At 33.5% G+C, this 24,722-nt stretch overlaps 3 protein-coding genes and 1 pseudogene across 3 annotated transcripts; 1 reads left to right on the forward strand and 3 right to left on the reverse strand.

The window, feature by feature from the left end:
- Positions 1 to 45: 45 nt before the first annotated feature.
- LOC125877098 (BTB/POZ domain-containing protein At2g04740) lies at positions 46 to 5,876 on the reverse strand. The gene is made up of 5 exons (XM_049558416.1): positions 5,240 to 5,876; positions 2,362 to 3,121; positions 2,012 to 2,048; positions 1,763 to 1,896; positions 46 to 509 (listed from the first exon to the last, which is right to left on the reverse strand). Exons 1-5 carry the CDS (start codon positions 5,679 to 5,681, stop codon positions 149 to 151), a joined length of 1,734 nt encoding a protein of 577 aa, XP_049414373.1. The 5' UTR covers positions 5,682 to 5,876; the 3' UTR covers positions 46 to 148.
- Positions 5,877 to 8,308: 2,432 nt separating this feature from the next.
- LOC125877109 (uncharacterized) lies at positions 8,309 to 11,861 on the forward strand (annotated as a pseudogene).
- Positions 11,862 to 13,034: 1,173 nt separating this feature from the next.
- LOC125877123 (uncharacterized) lies at positions 13,035 to 14,066 on the reverse strand. The gene is made up of 2 exons (XM_049558445.1): positions 13,827 to 14,066; positions 13,035 to 13,702 (listed from the first exon to the last, which is right to left on the reverse strand). Exon 2 carries the CDS (start codon positions 13,596 to 13,598, stop codon positions 13,035 to 13,037), a length of 564 nt encoding a protein of 187 aa, XP_049414402.1. The 5' UTR covers positions 13,599 to 13,702; positions 13,827 to 14,066.
- Positions 14,067 to 17,969: 3,903 nt separating this feature from the next.
- On the reverse strand, positions 17,970 to 22,583 carry LOC125877112 (uncharacterized). Its single transcript, XM_049558432.1, has 7 exons — positions 21,651 to 22,583; positions 20,363 to 20,479; positions 19,512 to 19,690; positions 19,320 to 19,413; positions 18,731 to 18,808; positions 18,514 to 18,615; positions 17,970 to 18,320 (listed from the first exon to the last, which is right to left on the reverse strand). The coding sequence occupies exons 1-7, from the start codon at positions 22,125 to 22,127 to the stop codon at positions 18,183 to 18,185; spliced, it is 1,185 nt and encodes a 394-aa protein (XP_049414389.1). The 5' UTR covers positions 22,128 to 22,583; the 3' UTR covers positions 17,970 to 18,182.
- Positions 22,584 to 24,722: the final 2,139 nt, after the last annotated feature.

A 24,722-nucleotide genomic window follows, 5' to 3' on the forward strand; every position in this document is an offset into this window, starting at 1 on the left:
AAAAAGAAGACAAAATGTTCCAATTGCCAAAAGTGTAACAAGAACTTCACATATAAGATCATTTTTATTTTCCTCTTGGGGATTAACTTTGCTACATGAACAAAACAGTACATTTATAAGATTCAAAAAATAAAAGAAATAACAGAACTCATACAAGTTCTTGTTCACTACTTGCATTACATTCAAGCCCATTAGTTCTTTCTTGTTCTGCAATTTGCACGAGCATCTCAAGGCGCTTGTCAAAAAGTAATGCACTCTCATCTCTCTCATCGAGTTCGGCAGCTTCAGCTTCGAGCCATTTCTCTCGCAGATCGTCCAAAACGTTTCCTTCAGCTGTGCTGCTCATCTCAGCTCCTGGAGCACTTGGGGCAGTTGTACGAAGTGCGGAATCGCCAGATGGTGGTGGTAGGGTCAAAAGCATTGCCCTAAACTCTTGGGTATCCGCAAATGTCTCAAAGTTACATGACATTGCGTCTAGACAATACTCCCGAATCTTTACAACACCATACCTAAAAGTACAAACCAAAGAACTTAGCTTTATTAAGCAAAAATACAATGGAAATAACCCAGACACAGTCGTTGATTTGTGGAGCATTCTCTTTTAGCTTTCCTATAGTTCATTTAGTAAAAGCATCTACATTGACGGGAGAAGCAACACCTTAACTACTTCCTCTTTGTATGACAGACATTAATACTAAGCCTTGTCCAAGATGCCACATCAAATGACACTGGATGAATTTCCTTTTATTAACCAAGTCCATGCTAGGCATGAATCAAATTGATCATATGACATGTCACCATCAGATGAAAGCTTCCTAAATGTGTTTGGTGCATTTCCTGCTGAATCAACATCATCTCATATCTCCATATTAGCAAAGAACTTTCAAAAGAACACTGGAAATATGCATCTAGAGTTTGATACATTAAGCAGGAACAAACATGCTAGTGCTCAGAACACAAGCCTTCTAACACCTAGATCGCTAGCTCATGCATGTACTCGAGCCATACATTGTAATAAAGAAGCTAATGATGTCGTGAGTTTTTAAGTTATCATTTTTTTCTTGATAAGGAAGTTAGAGAATCGGAATCAAAATTGTTTCTGATTCATGAGTATCTTTTTTTTTGGGCATAATACATAAATAGACACTTAAAGTTGGCTGCAACGGGCAACTAAACAGTCCAACTTTGAAAATGCACATCTAGACACCTCAACTCGTCCACACTGTGTCTCATGGACACCTGACGTTGACGTGGCACATAAATTTTGGAGGTGTCTACATAATTATTTTGTAAGTAGGAGTGTTCAACTAACCATTGGAGAGAGATAAGTTGAGGTGTCTAGACGTGCATCCTCAAAGTTGGACTGTTTAGTAGTCAGTCAAGGCAAAGTTAAGGTGTCTATCTATGTATTATGCCCTTTTTTGCCATAAACCAACTCTTACAAGTTTGGGAGCAGTTACAATAATGTTGTTCATAGGTCTTAATGCATATTACTCTTTAACTGTTGCTCTTCTAGATAGATAGTAAGAGATGATCAATGACAGGACTATTCACACAAAATCAAACTTACACACAGGAATTTTAGCTTTAAGTTTAAACATCCAAACAAACTGATTAGAAGATGGTGATAATCCATAACCAAAGAGATCAAAAAATTTCCTAGAGCAGATGTTGGTATACACTTGCAAAGGAATGTGAATACAATTTAGGCATATTGGTATATAAAGAAGAAATATGACTAAAGAAGACAGATAGCACATACATGTCTGACAATACCAGCCAATGGCACAACTCAGCAGGAGAAACCATTTCCAAATGTGGCAGCAGTGCATCTGCTACGACACGTTTAAGGGGAAACAACAGGTACCTTGAAGCAGCATCAAACATTTCTTCAGCCTGGTAAAAGAGATTACATGCATCATAAACTAAACTATCTGAGCAATCAATGCAGAGGAGAAAGAGACAGCTAATTATGGCAACTATTCTATAACTAGAAATTCAAACAACATACTTGATCAGGGTCAATGTCCTTCAACCCATCAGTATACCTGTTTAACAAAATATGATCTTGTTAGCAAGAGGTTGGAAGATGAAACAACTGAAATAAGCACAGCTGAAAGCCAAGTCACATGTCATTTGAGTCACACCAAGCGAGTTTGTTAAGGAGGGCTAACTGAGTCATGCTGGTTATCAATTAAAGCTACAATCACATAAATGTTGTTGATGATGCAACAGACACATACTGAAATACAGCAGAGTAACTCCATTTTATTAAATTATTTATTTTATATGGGGAAGGGGGGAGGTAAAAAGCAGCTTTTCAATGAAAAACAAAAAAGAAATGAGAAACAGATGACTTACATATACTCTATCATTTTCTTAAAAGCTCCAACAGTCAAATCATGTTCCTCAATGCATGGAAGTGCATTATCAGGTAAACAATCTCTCCCTTCCAGAAAATCCTTCATGCGTGACAACCTCGCTTTAAAATATTCAGACCTTGATGCTAAGATCACTTGATGGCAACGAAAGATTTTCTTATCAACTCTAACACAAACATCTGCAAGATCATCTTCAAACTCACTAATCTGCATTGAACTGACAAGACATATAAGACCATCTACATCATGATTCAAGTTCTGTTCGCTGTTGGAATTCACAAGAGCAATTTGAAGAATTTTATGCAAAGCATTTGGAAGACGGTCTTCTTCTGGGAGAGAGATTCCCTGCAAGATGAACCGTTTTTGGGAGTTATCTACATCCCTTAGTGCTTTGTACTCAGCATATTTTTGATGAATCAACTCTTTCTCAAGGACTTTTTGTAGTGACAGGCATTTGCAAACTTTGCAAATTCTGACAAGATCTTCCATGTCATCTACTGCTATATCAAGCCTGTCGGAATAAAAGAAGTGGATGAGGCTATAAAGAGCATGATAAGACAGCTTTTCCTTAGAGAATCGTACTTCCTTTCTATCCTTCCACTCAGTCTGAAATTTATTTTCGAAGAAAGGCGACCGTGCAGTCAAGATTACTCTGTGAGCTTCAATAGGCCTACCCTGCACGTAGAATACAACATCCGGAGGAAAGTCGCTGGAGCTGGATCCTCCGTTTTCTGAATTACCTATTAATTATCCCAGACCACCATGTCATTTTTGAGTGCATGAAGACAATCTGGACAAAGAATCAGAGTGTGATATATGCATACAGCTAAAGAATCAAAGTACTAGTACAACCACAGTCTCCAAATCTAAAGGAATCCGAGAAACAGAATATCCAGTGAATCCAAAAAAAAAAACTACTAACTCATGTAAGAAAACAGTAAGCAATAATGATGGAATCAGATTAAAACACCATTAAAAAAAGTCATGACTTCACAATCGCAGGAAGTTCTATTAAGTACAGTCTATCCAGCGATATAATCACACAACACAAAAGGCTTCAGCAGGCCTATAGTGAGAGCGGAAGTCATTCACAAAAGGCTGACTGATCAGGTTCTGTGTTTAAAGATTTCAACACCGGAATGGAACAGTAATAAAGTGGAAAACTAAAGCACAGATCCCATCAACAAATGAGGAGATTTAAGTTTGTTACACTATTCACGGTGCAATAGCTAGTCAAGGAGTCATACTAAAAGACTCTGTATTTACTTTTGTATTTAAGTTACTTTTGGAAGTCTAGGTACTTCTCATGTACTAAGATTCCTGAGTAGAAAGGATCCCGAATTTGATGCCAAATTCCTGTAAATTGTGGTTTCTCAGCATTGTAAGTAGACTTCCTTTTTTAAAGTACTCCCTCCAACCTCCATTCCAATTTTATGTGATAGTATTTGACTGGGCACGGGGCTTAAGAAAGAATTTTTTTTGAAACTTGTGGTATAAAACAGGCCATAGACATTTGTGTGGATTTAAATCCTCTCATTCCAGGTAAAACTGAAAGTTTAAGTTAAACTATTTCTAAATGATAAAGTATGACGTTCTTTTCAGGAAAAATACTAAAAGGGAAATTATGAAACATAAATTAGGACAGAGGGAGTAATAAGTAGCTTTCTACACTGAGAACTTCTTATAAGTGGGTGAAGGAAAAAAATTGGGACAGCTCATTCTCCATCATTTTATTGCTCAAGACTAGCTGAGTACGCTCACATTACAAGGGTAAATTGCAGCTTGGTCGGTATCAAATGAGAATTAAATAAGCAATACCAACCATATGGATTCTTGTAGCATCACATTATTTGGCAAAAAACAAGCATAACAGAAGCTATGAAGGTCAAGGAGCTATGTAGAGTGAACACTATCGACATGTCATGCTATTTTGATGGGTTCGCAGAATGAACTGCCTTTAGATTATAGGGTTCAAAAAGACTGTATACCTTCTAAACATATTTGCTTTGTGTGCTATTTGTAGATGATTATTTTGACGTCCCGCTTTTTAATCATCACCTCTCTCTTTCAGCTGCAACTTTTTTCCCTTTTTTCTATAATCCCAACTCATTGATGAACTTATGCGCCAAAGTCTGCTTCTATCATGTATTAAACGGGATACTTTTCTAAAAGAAAGAAGAAGCTGGTGCAAAGACAACTCAAGCAATTTAGAGAATTTTAAATGCCAGGATATTTTATAGTCACATTGAGAACTCCAATGCTTTTAATACTACCACGCACTCCTTAAGAAGAAAGATTCAATTTCTTAATAAGTCTAACAAAAGAGTCTTGATCCTAGGACCAGGCAGGTAATTTCCATATTAGAATGGCTTTTAGTTGGAGAATAGGATTGTTTACAAATTAAGGGCTCGTTTGGCGCAAGTAATAGGGATAATTATCCCATGATTAATTTTAGAATGAGTTTATCGCATGTTTGGTTGGCGTACAATTGCGGAATAACTTATCCCAAGATTAGTTATCCCGAGATTGTAGTGTTATTTTTATCCCACATTGAAGGTGGGATAACTAATCCCGGGATAGCATGTATCCCAACCAAATGAGTCCTAAGTCCTACACAGGGTGCTAAAGTTCTTCACCTAGATGCCATGGTTAGTTCACATAAAATCCCAATAATCCACACTCCAATCTCAAAGTTAGACCATTTTCCCTTCCTCCAGTAGCTATAATATATCTATCCAGACCTCTACTTCTCGTAGACAAAAAAAAACTAAAATACATTATCCCAAATTATTCAGTATTGAGGCATATCAGTTATAATCAAAGACAAATTTTTCCAAGCTCAATATGCACACACATACCCGAAATAGGCACTTGACCATCAGATTGTTCGAAAAATTTCTTATTAGCCCAACAAGCCAAGAACGTATCTCTTAAAGCACCTTGCAAAGGTCCAAGCGGAGGAGGCCGAGCTTCAAAGGCCTTCAAAAGTTTCCTCACCTTAAGATTAAGGGCAGCATAATGGCAACGGTCACCATCAAAAGTATGCTCAGAACATATAGCACCACTCTCCAGTAACATTCGGGCAGCATCAAGATGACCGGCAAGACAAGCATAATAAAGGGCAACTGAATCCCATTGGTCCCTCGCATTTACGTTAACACCAGACTCCAAAAGGTATTTGAGACGGTCGACATCTCCTGCCCTTGAAGCTTCGAAAACGTCACCGTATGGGACTTTCTTTAAGGGTAAACATGACTTGAAATCGTCGGCATCTAAAAAAATGTCATCCAGGTCAGACATAGGTATTGAACTGAAGTGTGCAAAGAGAAGTTTGTTTGGTTTGTGTGATGGAGTTTTTGGGTGAATTGGGTATTTGAATTTAGCGGAATCTTGAAGAAATTCGTTACCTCCAAAGATTGAGGAGTGGAGAAAAATGGAAGCTAGAGAAATGAACAAGTTTCAGTTGCAGAACTAAAGGATTGACAAGAAAAACAGTGACAATGGAGAGGCATTATCACCCTTTGTCTTTCTTGGGCCTTCTTTTTCCTAATCATGGGCTTAGGTTTTACGGGCTGCGTTCACTTTCTCGTTTATTATTGGAAAAATTACATAAGTGAAGGCCTTTTATTTAATATACCATTTTTAAGTATACTTTTAATTTATTATTATTTTTGTCAACTTTTAGCAATAGTTACTTAAAACAATTTTAAAACAAATTTGTTCCTTTTCATGTAATTTTTAAACTAAAGCAAGAAAAGTGTTGCCCATTCGCTCATATCCTCTCTCTCTTTTCTTTCTACTCTTCTGTCCGAAAATTTTAGGGTTTTGTTGTTCTTTCTTCCCCATTTTCAGCACAGAATTCTAATGGAAGAAGAAGGAGGAGCACGAAAATCGCCTAGAAGAAGTCCGCGGATACTTAGTGATGTTGGTACTTCGAATCAGAAAGTTTATAGAAGGAGTCGAATGAAGGGTCAAGTTTCATCTCCTACTGATGAAGTTAATGACTGTCCCAATTTTAGTTTGGGAATCTCACAAGAATCGGGTGAGCAAAACAAGGGTGAGCAGAACAAGGAGGAGCAGAACAAGAAGTAGAACAAAGGTAAAAAACGAGTTAAAGAGGTGAACAATGTGAAGAAATCAAAAAAAAGATGCGTTGATTTAGCATCTACGTCAAAGAAAATCGTGGACTGTGATGACAATTTTGATGATTTACCTCCTCAAGTTCAGTCAAAAAAATTGAAAAATAAAGATGGGCCGGAGAAGAAGAAGCCAGTGAAGGATGCAAAAAATCGAAATCGATTGCCTCAAAATGTCATTCTACCAGAGAGTAGATATCCGGTATGTGATAGTATTTTTCCTAGTTAGTTGTTGTTTTAGGAATGATTGTATACTGATTACTGCCTTGATTTTGAGATCTAGTACGTGGAATTCACCTTTAATTCAACTTTAGTATGTAGTAATACAATTTGTTTTAAACACTCAAATATGAATGTGAGATATCAAGTTAGGATGCATAGTGTTGCAGTGCTAGCTATTAGTAGCTTTATATCTCAGGTTTAAGGGATTGTCATCTGAAGAAATGGCAGGAAGTGAATAGAGCAGGTTTTGCATTTGTTTGATTAATAGGGTCACCTAAATAAAGGGGAGGGATAAATAGGATTCTGAGTGCTGACCCTAACTAGTTTGGGATTGAGTGTCCTAGTGTCTTGAATATATTAGGAGGTTATATATCGAGCTCAGAATGTTCTTCTTAAAAAGTGGCAGGAAGCAATATGAGCAAATGTTTCATCATATATTTGAAGGAGGCGGGGTGTGTGGGAATCATGTACATGACTATTTCAATACTTTTCCAATGAAGAGCAGTGCTATAGCAGGAAGCTAGCAGTCACTTTGAATTTGACATTTATGTTTTACTTAATTGCAAAATATCTCCTCTTTGTCCATTGTTTTGTCTAGAATTAGTGGGAGCTTGTCAAATAGCTGGTAACACTTGTTCGTGTTAATTTGGAAAACAGATGGAAAAGATGTGTAAATGAGAGGACACATCATATATTTTGGAGTAACATTGTTTCATGTTCTATCTGATCTTTTCTCCTGCACTCGAATATTTTGTTCGAAAGTGGAAATGATAAGTTTTGGGTTTGGATTTTGGAACCAGAAGTGGTCATCGGTGTAATTCATCTTTAATTCATCTTTAATTCAATTGATTACTACCTTGCTTTGATAGATAATATGTGAAATTCATCTTTAATTCAACTTTAGTATGTAGTAACACATTTTTAATTCATGTTTAATACATATGCAGGATCGTAAATTCTGGAAACATCCGGATGTTCTGTATATTTCGAGTAGGTGGTCATCTTACACTAATCATAGTGTCATCGACCAAATCAAACTATCTTTATCTGATAAACAACTTGAGTTGTTCAGGAATACATGTTTTGGTTACTTTCTTGACCTTTCAAATGCGAGCACACAACTACAAGTTATTCATTGCCTTATAAATAGAGAGTTAAAACACACACCGGATGATGTGTTTGCTATTGGAATAAATAACAAAAAGTTTTTTTTTGGTCTTAGAGAATTTGGAATAGTTACCGGCTTAAATTGTGTTAGTGATGGCACTCCTATCACTGTTCCTGATTCTAAATGTAGTTTGTTGAGTAGTTATTTTTCGGAAAAAATCACTATTGCAAAGAGTCATCTATGTGCGTTGTTTCTAGCTAAAAAATTCCTAGATGATGACTTAGTTGTTTCATTGGCTGTTCTCTTCTTCATTAATGATTTTTTTTATTTTCATATGAGGACAACGAATACCAAATTAGTAATAGAGATTTTTACCTTGTGGAAAGTGGACAATTCAATTCATATCCGTGGGGTTTAGATGTCTATAAAAAGTTGTCTGATTCTATGAGACATGAGCTTAAGTCAACCCATAAATACTATAGATTGGGTGGCTTGCCTCTTGCTCTTCAAATTTGGATTTTTGAGTGTTGTTCAAAAGTTGATGAAGATATAGCCATTCGGGTTGCTAACTCAATTCCAAGAATCTTGAATTGGAAGACAATTGCCGAAAGTCCATGGCAAAAATATATTGAGAAATGTCTCTTCATGCCTACAAAAAATAAGGTATTTGTACAAAGTTAATACATTTTATGGCATTGTTTAATTCTACTCAAGTTACTATATCTATTTTTATTTTGTTTATTTGGTTTTTCAGTTTGAGAACATAGTGGCTAGTGAAGATGAAGTATCTAAATGTAGGCTTCCTGAACCTCGTGATTACAATGCTGAAATTTTGAAATTAGAGCCTAAAGGATCAAGTCATGGTCTAGACATGTTGACCAATGAAGTTATTGAATTGAGAAAAGAACTTGTAAATGTATATACAAACTTGACTTTAGGCTCTTTTTTTCCAGATCTTTTATATTTTTAATTTTTGTGTTATGGTTTAATATCTACTAGGTGAATGAAAATAACAAAGCACTTGAAGAGAAGATTGATTTAGGATTTAATGAAATCAAAGAATTTGTGGTGAATTCTAACAAACAATTATTGGAGGATATTTCTTTGTTGTTTGCTAAGAATGGTGGCAGCAGCTCTGTTATCAGAGAAGTCGGGGAACCATCTAAGAAGCAGGCTGGCGAGACGTTTTCGGGTGGATTAGATTTCAATGGAGGTTTCTTTATATTTTCAATACATTTCTGTTATAGTCATAATATACTTTTAATATGTTTTTCTTATAATATGTGTTAATTACATATACAACATTCTCTCCCTATATTAATGCATCTGTAAATGAATCAAGAGGTCACGATGCTCATGTTATGAGATCAAATCAAAATGAAGAATCTCAAGTGCTTAAAACTTCAGTTAGATTTGCTGACGTTGAAAATTTTGAAAGAGTATCAAGTAAAATAGGTAATGAAGGGTTTTCTACAAATATATTACATATTTCATATATGTTAATTCAACTATCTTATTTTAAATGTTTTTGTTATGTACAGAGGAAGATGTTGCAGGAATTGCTATTGAAAAAGTTTTGTCAGAGGTTGTTGCTGATATAAATGGTATTAATTTTCTTCACTTCAAATAAACTTCTTTCATTTTATTTTAATAACATTATTAAAATATTTACTTTGCTTACAGTCCAAGAGGTTGACAATGTGAATACAGTTGGGGCGCAACCTTATGGTAATGTAGTCAACAAAGCCAACATAAATAAGTATTGCATCTGTTGACTGTAAATTAATCAATATGTCTATTGTATGCAGATGCAACAGAGGATTGTCAAAAACCTTTGCATACTCTTGATGATTTTATTTTTCTTGATGAAGATCTTTCTCAGATCAATAGGACCGAAGAATCTTATCTAAAGAAAAGAGCCCCTGTTGATCAAAACAAAAAGAAAGTGACACCGAAGAAACGTGGCAGAAAGAAAAATCCAGGAAAATTAATAACATCTCCCTACACACAACATTTCGAATCTGGAGGAACTTTATGTGTAACACGTCAGTTTTTTGAGACAAAACATCTTTTTTCATATGCAACTGAGGAGATAATGAATCGCATTTGATCGATTCATTCATTAAGTGGCTTTATATGGGTACAAAGAAGAGGTAATTCATTTTGAAGTTTGTTGGTTAATTTGTTACTATTGAATAACTTACATAATTCATAATAGATACAAGTTTAATTCAATCTATAGAACTCTCTCGTTACCTCTAATTCACAATAGATACAAGTTTCTTAATTCACTCTTCTTTAGTTTCCTTAGTTATCTCTTTTTTATTTGTTGTTGTCCCGTTTCTGAGTATTTATGTTATAATTTTTTTATGTTTTGATAGGGGAAAGAAACCTTATACAGATGCTCTTAATGTTATCAGTCCAGCATTTGAATTAGGTATTTGTAATGTAGCAGAAAGACACTGGTTTTTCAAATTGGCACATTCTGGACAAGAATGGTGTGATGAGGTTAGTTGTATAAAGTTTAATTGGACGTCAATATTTGTTATTCATAACGCTTGCCATTCTAGGAGTCATACTACCTCTGCTGTTGAATTTCCTGAATGATTTGTCTAGTGAGCACCTTTGTGTTTCTTGGGTTGAAAAATTCTGTAATTTCTCTCCTGTCATATGAAGTAGATTATTGATATTGCTTGTGTCATTTTATACACTTAAGTTTCTATTGCTTTACTTGTCGCATGCATTGTAGCCCACTCCAGCTATTCAGTGTATCTTGTGCTAACTGTTCCTATTGATGGATAGCTAGTTCAATAATTTATGTCAAATCACATTAGACTGAATAGGTGCTGATGTGTTTCAGATTCTGTATTATATAGTGAGCAAATTGAATCACTATGAATTCCCTATTGTTCCGACATGTTTAGGTAATTAAGAGAAATATTTGTGACCAGAATACTTGGATAGAGGTTAGAACACATTACACCAATTGTAGTCTCCTAGTGTAAGATAACGTCTTACTATCCATGTGTTTATCTTTCCCAACATTTTATATATAAGTGGTTGACACTTACTAACTGACAACTTCTTGGAGACTAATTGAATCTTGTGAGAATTTTGTGAATCTTGTGTGTTGTAATATCACTTACTGAGTTTCTTGAGGTTAATTGAATGTTTGTTTCTTAAGACTATCTTTTTTTTTACAGTTCAATTGTAATTTTTTGCAGCATATTGATGTCATTTTCTATTATCTAAGAAAGAAAGGAAAATATGAAGTCAACAGTAATGTTCGATTTACGACTACTGATTGTGTGTTCAAGACGAAAATTACAACTTCTTTCTCTCAACTTTGTGATGCTCATGAGAATAAGAAGAACTATAAAGTAAAAGATTCTGATGATATTGCCCGGTATATATGTGGACGTCGTTTGTTGGCAAGCACTTCGTGGGATAAAGTGGATTATATTCTTTTTCCACTAAACATTAAAGAGTGTTGTCATTGGATTTTTGTCGTGTTTGATATTGTGCAAAGGTCTTTGGAGGTATATGATTCATTTCCGGCAAGGGGTGGGGTGAATTTTGAGGTTAAAAATATTGTTGAGATGCTTTCAATTGTTTTACCATATTACCTGAGTGTGGTCAAGTTCTATGATAAGCGTCCTGAATTGAAGGCAACACCGAAATACAATGGGATAGATGAGTTCGAGAAAATTGAGTTTCATTTCATAACTAAAGGTGTTTCCAGATAACAAGATGACTCGCTGTAAGTATTATCAAATAGGTATTCTTTTTTGTATTAAGTAGATATATTGATAATAATTTTATATTGAATTTTTTAGGGACTGTGGAGTTTTCGTTGTTGCATTTGCGGAGTTTGTAAGTAATGGCCAACATATTCTAAATCAACAAGTAAAGGCAAACATTCTCCGAAAGAGATTTGGAGCTATATTATGGGAATATGCAAGAAGCAAGCAAGCGAGTGACCTTCAAAGTGAAGACGAAAGACCGGAAAGATAAAGAAATATAGTTATATTAGTTAGTATGACTGTGAAAACTATATGGTGTAAAAACAGTTTGTAGTTAGTATGGCTAAGAAAAACTATATTGGTCTATTCTTCACTTTCTGATTGCTTAGCTTTTATTGAACAAATATGTGCTGGAATGCAATGGTACTTGCTTGCACGAAAAATGTTTCTTTTTTTTGTATTTGGGTATTTGCGAATCTTGTAATTAGGTGTAGATTGTACCAATTCGTATTTGGGTGTTTCAACAGAGATTCAACAACAATAAGAAAACTAAGCACTGAGGTAATCAATAGTTAAAGTGTATTACAATGTATTAAAGTTGAATTAAGAAAAAAATTGAAACAAATAACTAAGGAAACGACGAGAGAGTGTTCTATAGATTGAATTAAACTTGAATCTATTATGAATTAACCAAGAAAATCAATCAGAAGAGTGAATTAAGAAAGAATTTAAACAAGTCGTCAAATCATAACAAATCAACCAACAAACTGCAAAAATGAATTAAACTTGTATTAAAAGTGTATTACAATGTATTAAAGTTGAATTAGAAGAGTGAATTAAGAAAAAAATGGAAACAAATAACTAAGAAAACGACGACAGAGTGTTCTATAGATTGAATTAAACTTGAATCTATTATGAATTAACCAAGAAAATCATGGTAAAACAAATTTTCTTTCTTATTCTTATTCTTGATCATAAGGCCTAACATTTTTGCAAGTCTTCCTGTTGTGATCTTGTTGTCCACAGTTGCTGCATGTAATTTTCGCCTTCTTGAATCCATCTTCTCTCAGTTGTGTATGTCTTTTATTTTTTGGTCTTCCCGGAGGTCTCTTTCCATGAGGTGGAAGTACAACCTCTTCAAGAACATGTGTTGGTATGTTCCATGTGCTTTCATCTGGCAGGGGATCCATTTGAAACTGATATGTCAGCAATAAATCTTTTCTTGTATAGTAATCAGAGCAATATTTCTCATAACCAGTGTACTTTATTGTTAAAACAGCCAAAGCATGTGGACATGGCAACTCATCCAATTGAAATCTCCCACATGTGCATGTACGTTGGTGAAGACAAACTGTGAATTGTGTAATACCATCAAGTACCGTATACACATATTTATTTGTCTCTATAACCTATGAAAAGAAAAAAAATATAATCAAGAGAGATGTTAGATATGAATCAGAAGAAAAAATATTAGCAAAAATAATTTACAGATCAAGCATACCCTTAATTTCTCTAATGCAGTTTTATTGCGCCGCAATATATTTTCATACTTTTTCCCAAGGTGAAAACCTGAAAATGTCGCCTTTGATCTGTTATTGTTATTCCATTTCTGGACCAGCTGTCTCATGAATTCCAAGAGGTGTAAGACTGTAAGAACTTTGGCATGTCTTGTTCTTGAATTGACTGATTCTGCTATATTTGACGTCATCATCCAAGTTCTATTTACTTCAGCATGCACACGCGACCATTTGTTGTATCCAATGTTCAGCAAGTAATCTTTGATCCTCTTATCTATTTTCTCAACTATTGTCATACATTGATTAAATTTTGTCATGGTGTATGTTTTTGCCATAGAGTAGAATAACTCAGTTACCCTTTGCTGACTTTTTCTGAAGTTTTTCATTATGTTTTGCAGTAAGTGCCACATACACGCAAAATGAAGTACTTCATCATAGACTCTCAAAGCTGCCTTAATAATGCTTGCATGCCTATCGGAAACGATACACATCTCTAATCTTTGACCGAATGCGTCTCTGAATTGCTCAAAAAACCACCTCCAAGATGCATCATTCTCTGAATCAACAATGGCATAAGCAAGTGGCAGTATACTCCCTGCACCATGTACAATTTGTTTAATACAATTTTAATACATTTTTACTGCAATTATAATTCATTTTTAATTCATAGTTCAGAAATTCAATATAGAAAATACTAGTATCATATTCGAAAGTCTCACCTGCTGCATCTAAGGTATTAGCGGTTAGTAGTGTCCCTTTGTATGCTCCTTTTAAGAAAGTTCCATCAACAACTACAATTGGTCTACAATATTCACATCCTTTTATCGAGGTGAACAAAGCTACAAACGCATATAGAAAACGGTCATCCTCTGATTTGTGCAATCTTATATGGGAACCAGGGTAAGTTGCCTCTAATATGTGAAAGTAGCTTGGCAACTTTGCATATGATTGAATTGGATCACCCCGGACTAATTCAAGAGCTGCTTCTTTAGCTCTCCATGCTTGCATATATGTGAGTCGCACACCATATTCAACTAACATTTCACGTTGTATATCTTTTGGTGTGTAAATAATATCCGGTTTAGCACATTTACCGACAATAATACTCCCAACAACACTCTTAGTTGCTTGCCTTTCCGATAATGAATTATGTAGCAACAAACATGTGTGTTCACTTTCAAATTCTCTAATCTTGAACATTTGAGATTTGTTCAAGCTTGAAAGCTTGAAAGCTCGTAAACTCCAACTACAGTTTTCACCTAAGCACTGTATCGAATAGCTGTTGAAAAAAATTTAATAAATAATCAATAATTGAGCTTGATCTTGTTGTCTTGAATTGAAAATGCTTAAGAATGGAATGTCTTTTTAGTGCACTGCTGAGGACATATTTATTCTTATACACTTGATCTTTCTCAAATAAAGAGTGATTGGGATTAACAATGATGTCTGGTGCTAATTCTTCTAGCTCATCAACTTCCTCACATAATCCAAAGCCAATTAACCCTATTGCTTCGCCAATACCATTAAATGTATTAGAGAAGTATGAATTGTGTATAACCCTCATATCTTCTGAAGTGTCCTAACATAATAGTGGAATGAGTGTAGAATTAGTCTCCAAGTTGACTGGTTCAGTTGTTGTGACACACAAAGGGTATCTTGCCATATCTCGATGTTCCTATTTGGTTTCAACATATACTTTTACCCCCATATCATTATGAATTTGAATTGGAGGAGACCTTTCATCAATTTTATATCTGATTTTAACTTTACTTGTTGATATGTCTATTGACAATTGAGTAGCAATTATAGAAACGAGGGTGGCAAAGTTTGATTCTGTATTTATCAACACATCATCTGCCACGTAATTAGTATATTTGTTGCTAGGATCCCATCGTCCATTGAAGTAAAGCAGCACAGCCAGATTAGTCATATTTTTTTTTCTGCACATTATTAAAAAGTGTGCAGATTAGCCTATTTTTCATTGTTTATGTAATGAATTCTCAGGTTAGCCTTTACAACTGTATCTAATTCAATTATTGTTCAGTTCAACAAATGTACAATGTCAATGTTTCTGGGAAATATTAATACTATTATATAAAAGTCTATGGGGGAGTATATACATCCTTCCAACACACAAAACTCAAACTGGTGTGATAAGCAAAAAGAAAATGGAAGCCACAAAGATGAGCAGCAAGAAAACAAAAGATAAGTTAACAGTTAAAGTGCCAGAAGCCAAACTCATACCACATAGAACAGATGACTAGAGATGCCAGACTCAACAACTCCCCTGCCAGTGCCTGTTGATATCCAAATTGTAGTGCAAGCACAAACACCAAAATGGCAAAGGAATAGTGTGCACAAGGGAAGGACAGGGGAGTGTTCTTGTATTAAAAGTGTATTACAATGTATTAAAGTTGAATTAGAAGAGTGAATTAAGAAAAAAATTGAAATAAATAACTAAGGAAACGACGAGAGAGTGTTCTATAGATTGAATTAAACTTGAATCTATTATGAATTAACCAAGAAAATCAATCAGAAACAAGTCATCAAATCATAACAAATCAACCAACAAACTGCAAAAATAAATTAAACTTGTATTAAAAGTGTATTACAATGTATTAAACTTGAATTAGAAGAGTGAATTAAGAAAAAAATTGAAACAAATAACTAAGGAAACGACGAGAGAGTGTTCTATAGATTGAATTAAACTTGAATCTATTATGAATTAACCAAGAAAATCAATCAGATGAGTGAATTAAGAAAGAATTTAAACAAGCCATCAAATCATAACAAATCAACCAACAAACTGCAAAAATGAATTAAACTTGTATTAAAAGTGTATTACAATGTATTAAACTTGAATTAGAATAGTGAATTAAGTTTGAATTAAGCAAGTAACTAATGACATGGAATCGAATTTAAATCTTCTAACCTTTCAAACTTCAAAAAATTTCAAACTCAACTCTCTGCCCGAACTTGATTCATCTCGAAATTGATCACTGAATACACATCGTTGAAGATTAGTATAGCCGAGAAAGAGAATTAATCTTGAATTAAGCAAGTAACTAATGACATGCAATCGAATTTAAACCTTCTAACCTTTCAAACTTCAAAAAATTTCAAACTCAACTCTCTGCCCGAACTTGATTCATCTCGAAATTGATCACTGAATACACATCGGTGAAGGTTAGTATAGCCGAGATACAGAATTAAGGATGAATTAAACAAGTAACTAAGACATGCAATCAAATTTAAAGCTTCTAACCTTTCAAACTTCAAAAAACTTCAAATTCAACTCTCTGCTCGACTTGATTCGTCTCAAAACTGCACTGAATTTACATCTCTGAAGGTAGTAAGAAGTGGCGAGAGAAAATCGCACCAACGAGAGAAAATCGTAACGGCGAGAGAAAATTGGGAGCAAAAGATGGACAGGACGAAGTGAATTTGATTTAATTCAGCCAAATTGTCATATATGGTTAAAAAAATAATGTTGACAAATATAGTAAATATTTTTAAAAAAGTATACAGGTAAGTGATTTTCCCATATATTATTTGAAAGGAAAACTTATTGAATGAGTATCTTTTAATAAATAATTATTGATTTTAGTGATATCTTTTATTTATTATCATTTGTAGTAATATATAATACTATGATAAATATGTATTAAAAGTGAATTAAGTATGCAATATATATGTGTTATAACTGTTTTAAAATATATTATGTTTGTTTGGTAAAAAATTGACACATTGTATAATGGTATTAAAATGTGTAATAAATGTATTATTCATCAATAAAATTTGTATTATATGTATTTTATAAATTGTTCTCTGTAATAATTAAAAGTGTTCAAGTGAAGAAAAAAATATTATTGCTATAAATGATAAATATTTTTTTAATATAGTATATTTATGTAAGCTTACTAATTTTTCATTTAAATGACGGTTATGTTTTCTCTATTTAACTCTCACAATTAATCATCTATTTTTATATTATTTCTCGAGACCTAAGACTTGACATAAATAATAAAAGGAGTATTAAGAGAGTTTCATAAATCATTTCTCAAAATTTTAGTTTTTATTTTGTGTGAAATTCTAATTGGACAAGAAAAGGCGAACATGGGAGTATTAAGGGAAAGTTCCATAAATTGCAGTATTAGCATCCATTGTTGTAGGGAAAAAAATAGAAGGCGAGATATTATCATATTTCAAAATATAGTAGTATTTTGATTTCAAAATATAGCAAAATATATGAATTCACGTAGAATTTTGGGCTAAAATCATTCCTTGATTATAATCCAAATTTAGAGTACATTCTTATAGTATAGTTATGAACAAAAAAACATTGGGCAATAAACATATTTCTACCTTTCTAAATATGCACAAAGAACTTTAATAACAATGACATAGAATTAGGATAAGATTATGTAATTTTAGCATGTTTGACCAAGTTTCTAAAATTGGCTAGTTTTAGAAAGTGCTCTTTGTCAAAAATACTTTTCTAAAAAAACTTTTGGATAGTAGTAATTTATGTTTGATTGATAAATTTAAAAAACAATAACGACAGTTTGTGCTAGGCCAAGGTTCTAAAATTGCTTTAGAGGAAAAACTACTTTCTTTTAGCTTTTAAAAAACAACTTTTGCTTTTCCTTGAAAGAACTTTTTTTTTTCTAAAAACGCTACCAAACACCTTAACCACTTTAGCACTTTAACTTTCTAAATAAGTAATTTTGACTTCGCAGAAGCTTGGCCAAATAAGCTATAGCCACTTAATAAGACTGGGCTTTCCATACCTGGTCTTTCCTTTTACTAAAAATTTGGCTCAACAAAATGAGAATTTGCAGGATTTTGATAACAGGAGGAAGAAAAAATAAAGGATAACTAAATTACAGCAATATTTTCAGATTACATTTACACTTCTGTAACACCTACAACTTAATAAACAAGCATACTCTCTCCAAGCCGCGGTTTTTGCTCATTGTTTTGTGAGCAAATCGTTGATCTCCTAGCAAGGGCAGCACGCCCTGACACGGATGCATTATACATATGCTACAATTACTAGGTTTCCTCGTAAAAAACTACAGTTTTTCATCTGGAAATACAGAATTTAACCGTCTTGATCTCTGGTCGAGCTCTGCCATTACAGCTGGTTCCTGCTTTTTCCTCTGTTTTGATATAGTAGTCGTTGTCATAGAGCCAACTTTATCAAATGCAACCTGAACGAACGAATATTAAAGATATGATTCGCTGTAGAGTTCATAACACAGCAGTTGTTGTCCTAAAGATTAAGCATCTTAACTCAGAACAAGGAGTTCCAGAATAAGAAGTCATTTATGCAACATGTGGGTAAAATGAATTAGACGGATCATGAGCATAAGAGAAAAATAGAGTCTAGTAAAAGTATATTACCGTTAACAACTCATCAGGATCAAAAAGGTGATGAGTGCTTCTCTGTATGATACTAATTACATCCCCAACATGATGTGCTACCAGCAACTTCTCTTCGTTCATCTACAGTTATTTAAAAATTACAGAACTCGCTTAAAATTTGAAATTCACTTCTACTGAGTCAGGAGAAGTATAGTAGAAACACATACATGAAACAGAAATTAGAAAGAATATTTACCTTGAAAATTGCCAATGCTACATGAAATAGAACCTTAGCACCTTCATAGAAGAGGACATCCCATACTCGCAAGGTTGTCTGAAATGAATTAGTACACACAAATTTAGAGGATGTTTGGCTAAGCTTATGAGCTAGTCAAACTAGTTTATAAGCATTTTTTAGCTTATTTACGCATTTGGTAAATACTCAAAGTGCTTATAAGTTAAAATCAGTGAAAAGCCATAAGTTGGTGACCCCTAACTTATGGCTTTTCAGCTTATAAGCACTTTTAGTTTGAGCTTTACTGTTTTATCCTTAATATATTTTTGAAGTCTCAAAATATCTTTACCATACACATCAACAGCTTATTATCGATTTCCGCACTTTCCAAATATGTAACTGCTTATTTATAAATCAATTTAGCACTCGAAACTGTTTTTCAGCACTTAAAACTTATTAGCTATTTACAATTTACAATCAGCTAATCCAACTGTCTCTTACTAATCAGTAACCGATTCTTAGCAGGTGGTTTCCACTTTCCACATGAGTTTGGATGATCTATTTTATAGCATGTTAGAGTTTCAAACTCAAAGCAAGAGAGAATTCTCACCTCAGAAGGCAAACTTTTGGAGAAAAGGCAGAGAAACCACTCAGTGCAAACAAGAGAAACATCAAATTCTAGAGAATCCAAATGAGCTGCTACCCTGCATTTTCCTCATCAATTTCAGAAAACAATCGATATCCATGTGAATCAAAAACATCAGTGGGAAAAAACAATTACACAAAGCAAAAGAGCAAGTACCTTGGACATTTTTTGGTTAATAGGTCCTTGAACACTCTTTGCTCAACGTGGCATCCAGACAAGTTATTAGTATAACAATCATTTACCAAGACATTCTCTAAAAGGACAGCAAGCATCCAGAAAGCATCTTCTTCAGTTTTTAGCACGAGCAACAATAATGCTGCAACATAGTTCAATCCCTGCAAAATAATCAGCTCATCTAAATTAGTGATGTAACAACTACTATTGAAGAAAAAATGAAACTGTTTGTTCTACTCTTTCCTACCTCTTTGTCTCTAAGTGGGCACATTTAAGGCCTTTTTATGCCTTAACATATTTTGACATGTAAGAAAATGTGTAATTAATTTGGTTGAGCACCTGGTTCTAATAGGCTAAATGTATTAGTCTTTGAATATTTGTTCCTCGTGGAGTGCTATATATCGCTTCACATTTAAACAGCATTGTCATATGAACATGGGAAAAGCATTTGCTCTTTGACTTTTAAACTGTCTAGGATAGGTGCAAACTTGCAGGAGGCATTGGATTGACTAGTTTAGAGCTACGCAACTTAAATTTCATCCTTATCCGAGTTGCCCATCCTCAAGTTTCACTTCCATAGTAGCCTTCATTTATTATCTTTCTTACTCCTATTCAACTCTAAACAAGGATACAGCTTGCAATTGCAAGATAACATGAGAGAATCGATTGATATCCCGTGAGAAATGCATAATCTAGCTAAATAATGGATACGTTGATGTGACAAAGGACAACTAAATTTCTGAACTATAAAAGCATGGCAGCATGGACTTCTGTATATGAAAGAGAACAGATCATAAAAAAATCTATCTTTGTGAAAGACAAGAAGGATATACCTGGCAATAGCCAACATCAGAATCTCGGAAAGAATAGGCGACGAGAACTCGCCTCAGAGCAGCATGACCCTCAGAAGTGTCCAACCAGGGATGACCAGGAAAGGTTCGTGGAAGGTCCTGCGAGTAAAAAACACATACAGATCACAAATTTGGCAATACCAAATTCTTAAATAAAATGTATCTCAAATTATACATTTCACTTCAAGCTTGTTAACAAGTTACTGAATATAATAATCTTGATTCTTGTCTTCCATCTCAACATATACTAGAAGAGTTTTTTTCAGCTTTATTTCACATAATATTAAACGTCATGATGAAGACCCTCTTTCATCTGCAAACTGGTACTCTACCATGAATCATTAGAGAGATTCACTCTTTAAATACAATGGGTGGTATGGCTTCCAGTATGTGTGCACTTTAACTTCAACAATCTGCATTCAATCCCTAACCAATAGGAAATATCTATTCAGGTTTGAGCCTAGTATATTAGCCCTATAGAGAAATAGCAAATGGGACATACTCTTCGACTTATAAAAGGATCATTTGCCAGCCAACCTTTAACACTACAACAAAGGAAAGCACTCAACCCTTGAAATCTGTAATACAAGTCATCTCCTAAAACAGTTAGCAACACATTAAGTATGTGCACAAGTCATCTCCTAAAACAGTTATCAACACATCAAGTATTTGCACAAGTCATAAAACCTTGGCATTTTAATGAAATATTTGGAAGAGAGAAAAGCTGCAGACGTATAACATCCAACCATATTATTCACCCAAAAAAATGCATCCTAAATTACTCTTAATTATACTTCACAACCTAAAATTTCACTCTATAACTAGATGAAAATGTTTGCATTTAGAGCACATATTAACTCGAAAACTGCCCTCAAATGCATCCAAAAGGCTATCAACACATCAAGTCTCAACATATAACAGCAAACAGCTAAAACAAAAACACCCTTCATCACTCAAAAGGTAATATCAAATAGCATAATACCAAATTCAGAGAAATAAACCAAATCTATTCTCTAAAAGGGGTCGTTTGGTACGCAGGATTAGGTGGGATGTCCCAGGATTAAGATTTGGATAAAATATATACTATCTTGGGGTTGACGGTATAAATTTGATACCGGGCTTAATCCTGGAATCCGATTTCATCAGATCAAACTTGAGGTGGGATAAATTAGTCCAAGGATTATAACCCCGGGATAATTTAGTCTGCAAACCAAACGACCCCATAATATCAAACAAGGGATCAAGGTAATGTTTTGACCAAAAAACTCACATGATCAATCTGTTTGGTTGCAGGTGTGACCTTATCCTCAACAGCCATGGTCATATCTTGGTAATAACTTTCCGGGACGGTTGATTTCTTCTTAGCTGCACCTGATAGTGAAAACCACACCTTAGGCCTCAACACAGGTGGGATTCCTTTCCTAATTAGTTTCTTGAGAGTAATTGCATTCACCAAAGTAGAGAGTTTAAGGGATGTTTTAAGGGTTGATGTAACTTGTGTTTGCAAATACCAATTTACACCTTTGCTAGCTTCTAATGCCCACCACACCTTACCCTGTTCCCTAACCCTCTCCCTAACCTCATTCAACACATTTACATCATCAACATTGCCTTCCACTGTGAACCCATATAGATCTTGGAATTTCACAGTTATATTTGCCCTTCTGGAATGAATGCTTGGCCTCAAAATCTGAATTTGAGATTGGTATTCAAAGGCCAAATCTTTTCTATTTTGGGTTCCAAACATTTTCTTTTTTTTGTAAGAGTTTCAAAGATTAATCAAAAGGGTGTCTGAAAATAGATGTAAGAACACAAATTGTCAACTTTCCAGACAAAATGAGAAAATTCAGGGCCTTAATAGAAATGGGTATTTGAGCTTGTTAGAAAAATCCTTCTGGGGCATCAGATTCTTGAAACACAAACTGATTTGTACAGAAAAGGGGGAAAAATCAGATCTTTTTTAAGTTCTTCCCCCACAAAAAGACAAGGAGAAAATTGAAAATGGAAACAGCAAATGCTACAAAGGATGGCAAAATCCTGAACAACAGAAAAAGAGGAAGAAAGTAGATGAAGAAGACAAATAAGGAACGTTGGATAATGGAAAAGGGAGGATTCAAATGCAAAGAAAAGACACCATTTTGTATATAATCTATATTTGAGTGAATCAAAGCTTTTTCAAATTAAAAGATTTGGTGGCCTCAAAGTTGAGAGAGAGGGACAAGAAAAAACTATTTATATTCTCCGTTTCAATTTATGTGTCTTAATTTTATTTCTAATTTCTTCCAAAAAGGACTTTTAAAAAAACCTTTTTGTTTCAAACTTTCCATCGAATCTATACTATAATATAAGATTAAAAGATATTTTGATATTTAATTAAAATTACAAAATTCAAAAAATATATTTTACCTTTGAAAACTTTATGTCAAGCTAAAACCAACTAAACAAATTGAAATAAAGGGAATATATATTTATTACTCCCTTCGCCTCAAATTAGCTATAGTAATTTTTTAAAATCGTTATATTAAATTATTTATAAATTTCAAGGCATAATTAATATTAATAGTAATTATTTTTAAAATTACAAACACTTTAGTAGAATAAATATTAATGAAGAAAATTACATTTTAAGATACAAATAAAAATTTAAAAAGTCTCCTAATTAAGACTTTACTCTTTTTGTCTCATATTAGTAGATTATTATACTAAAAATAGTTATCTCATATTATTGTCCACCTTACGAAATCAAGAAATTATTAATTATTTTTGTTTTCTATATTACACTTACAATTAGTTCTTTTTGGAATTGTTCATATTTATTTATAAAATTCTTAAGAAGTTTTTTAAGGGGCTAATTAATAAAATTATCTTCTTATTTATGATTTTTAAGTACCATGTAAAATAAAAAGTGATCGATTAATATGAAACAGATAGTGTATTTTTATTTTAGGAATTTTCGCATATAGCCACTCAAAAATAACCTAATTATGCTTCATAGCTATAGTTTGCTAATTACGATCTATAGCTACATGTTAGAGGGAGGAGAGAGGCGAGCGAGAGAGGCAAATTGTATATGTATATTTGTCAAATAATTGTATATGTGTAACTTGTATACATATATATTTGTATATTTGGTGAGCGAGATTGGGAGAGGGAGGAGAGATGCAAGCGAGATTGGGAGAGAGAGGAAAGAGGCGAACTGTATATTTATATCTTCAAATAATTATATATATGCAATTGGTAAACATATGTATTTGTATATATTGCGAGCGAGATTGGGAGAGGAAGGAGAGAGGCGAGCGAGAGAGTGAAGTGAGACTAATTGTATTTGTATATTGTGTGTGTATATATATATATACATGATTTTGTATATTCATAAGAGAGGAGAGATGCGACGTAATTACAACTAAAATTAAGATGTAAGCCGTGATTAATTCAAACTACAACTATATTAACTAATTAACTAGTATATATTTACTTATCCGCGTAGTTTTTTCTTTTTATTAAGATATGTAAAAAAAAACACAAAGAAATAATTAATGACGGAGGGAGTAGAAATTTTGATTTATTGTGACGTTATGTTAAGAAGGTTTGTGGGGTGCCATGATGTTTTTTAAATGATTAATTCATGGAGATAAGTTTTGTTGTTTGCTTGGAGCCCACTTATACTAAGGCAACATATTAAATTCATTACTACCAATTTTTGCTACATTTTCAGTGCACCCAAAAATTATTAAAGTATTAACCTATAAAATATTTCCATTCATGTTCCAACCAACAAAAAATAAACAAAATAATGTGACATAACTCCGTATTTACTGGTTCAACAAACGTGAGCACCTCCTACATATGGAAATTAAATAAACTTTAATTTATTTGACTATTTCACCCTTAATTCATTGATTCCACAAGGGAGGAGGCATAAGAAAATGTGAATTATTGCGAAATTTTCAGTTACACATCTAAATTATATAAATTTAAATTTACTTGTAAAGATTGCATTGTTTAACCTTTTGTGTTTATTAAGATGATGTTATTACATTATTAAGTGTATTTTTTACACAGATTTTTATATCTATAAAGTTGCATTATTACTCATTTTGATATATAATTATTCTCGATAGTTTTTCATGAATTTTCTTTATTTATGAAGCTGACATACTTGTAAAATTGGCATTTCACATATATTTTCTTTATTTATTTGATATATAAAGCTCGCAAGTTGTTATTCGTATATAGTTTAAGAGATTTTTTAAGCTTTATCTCATTCTACAAAAGGAAAAAAAGTAATAACAGCCTACAGGCTGCTGAAGTTGTAAAATTTTTACTTTACTTGAGGAATTTT

The sequence above is a fragment of the Solanum stenotomum genome, chromosome 9, assembly GCF_019186545.1.
Source record: "Solanum stenotomum isolate F172 chromosome 9, ASM1918654v1, whole genome shotgun sequence".
Classification (NCBI taxonomy): domain Eukaryota; kingdom Viridiplantae; phylum Streptophyta; class Magnoliopsida; order Solanales; family Solanaceae; genus Solanum; species Solanum stenotomum.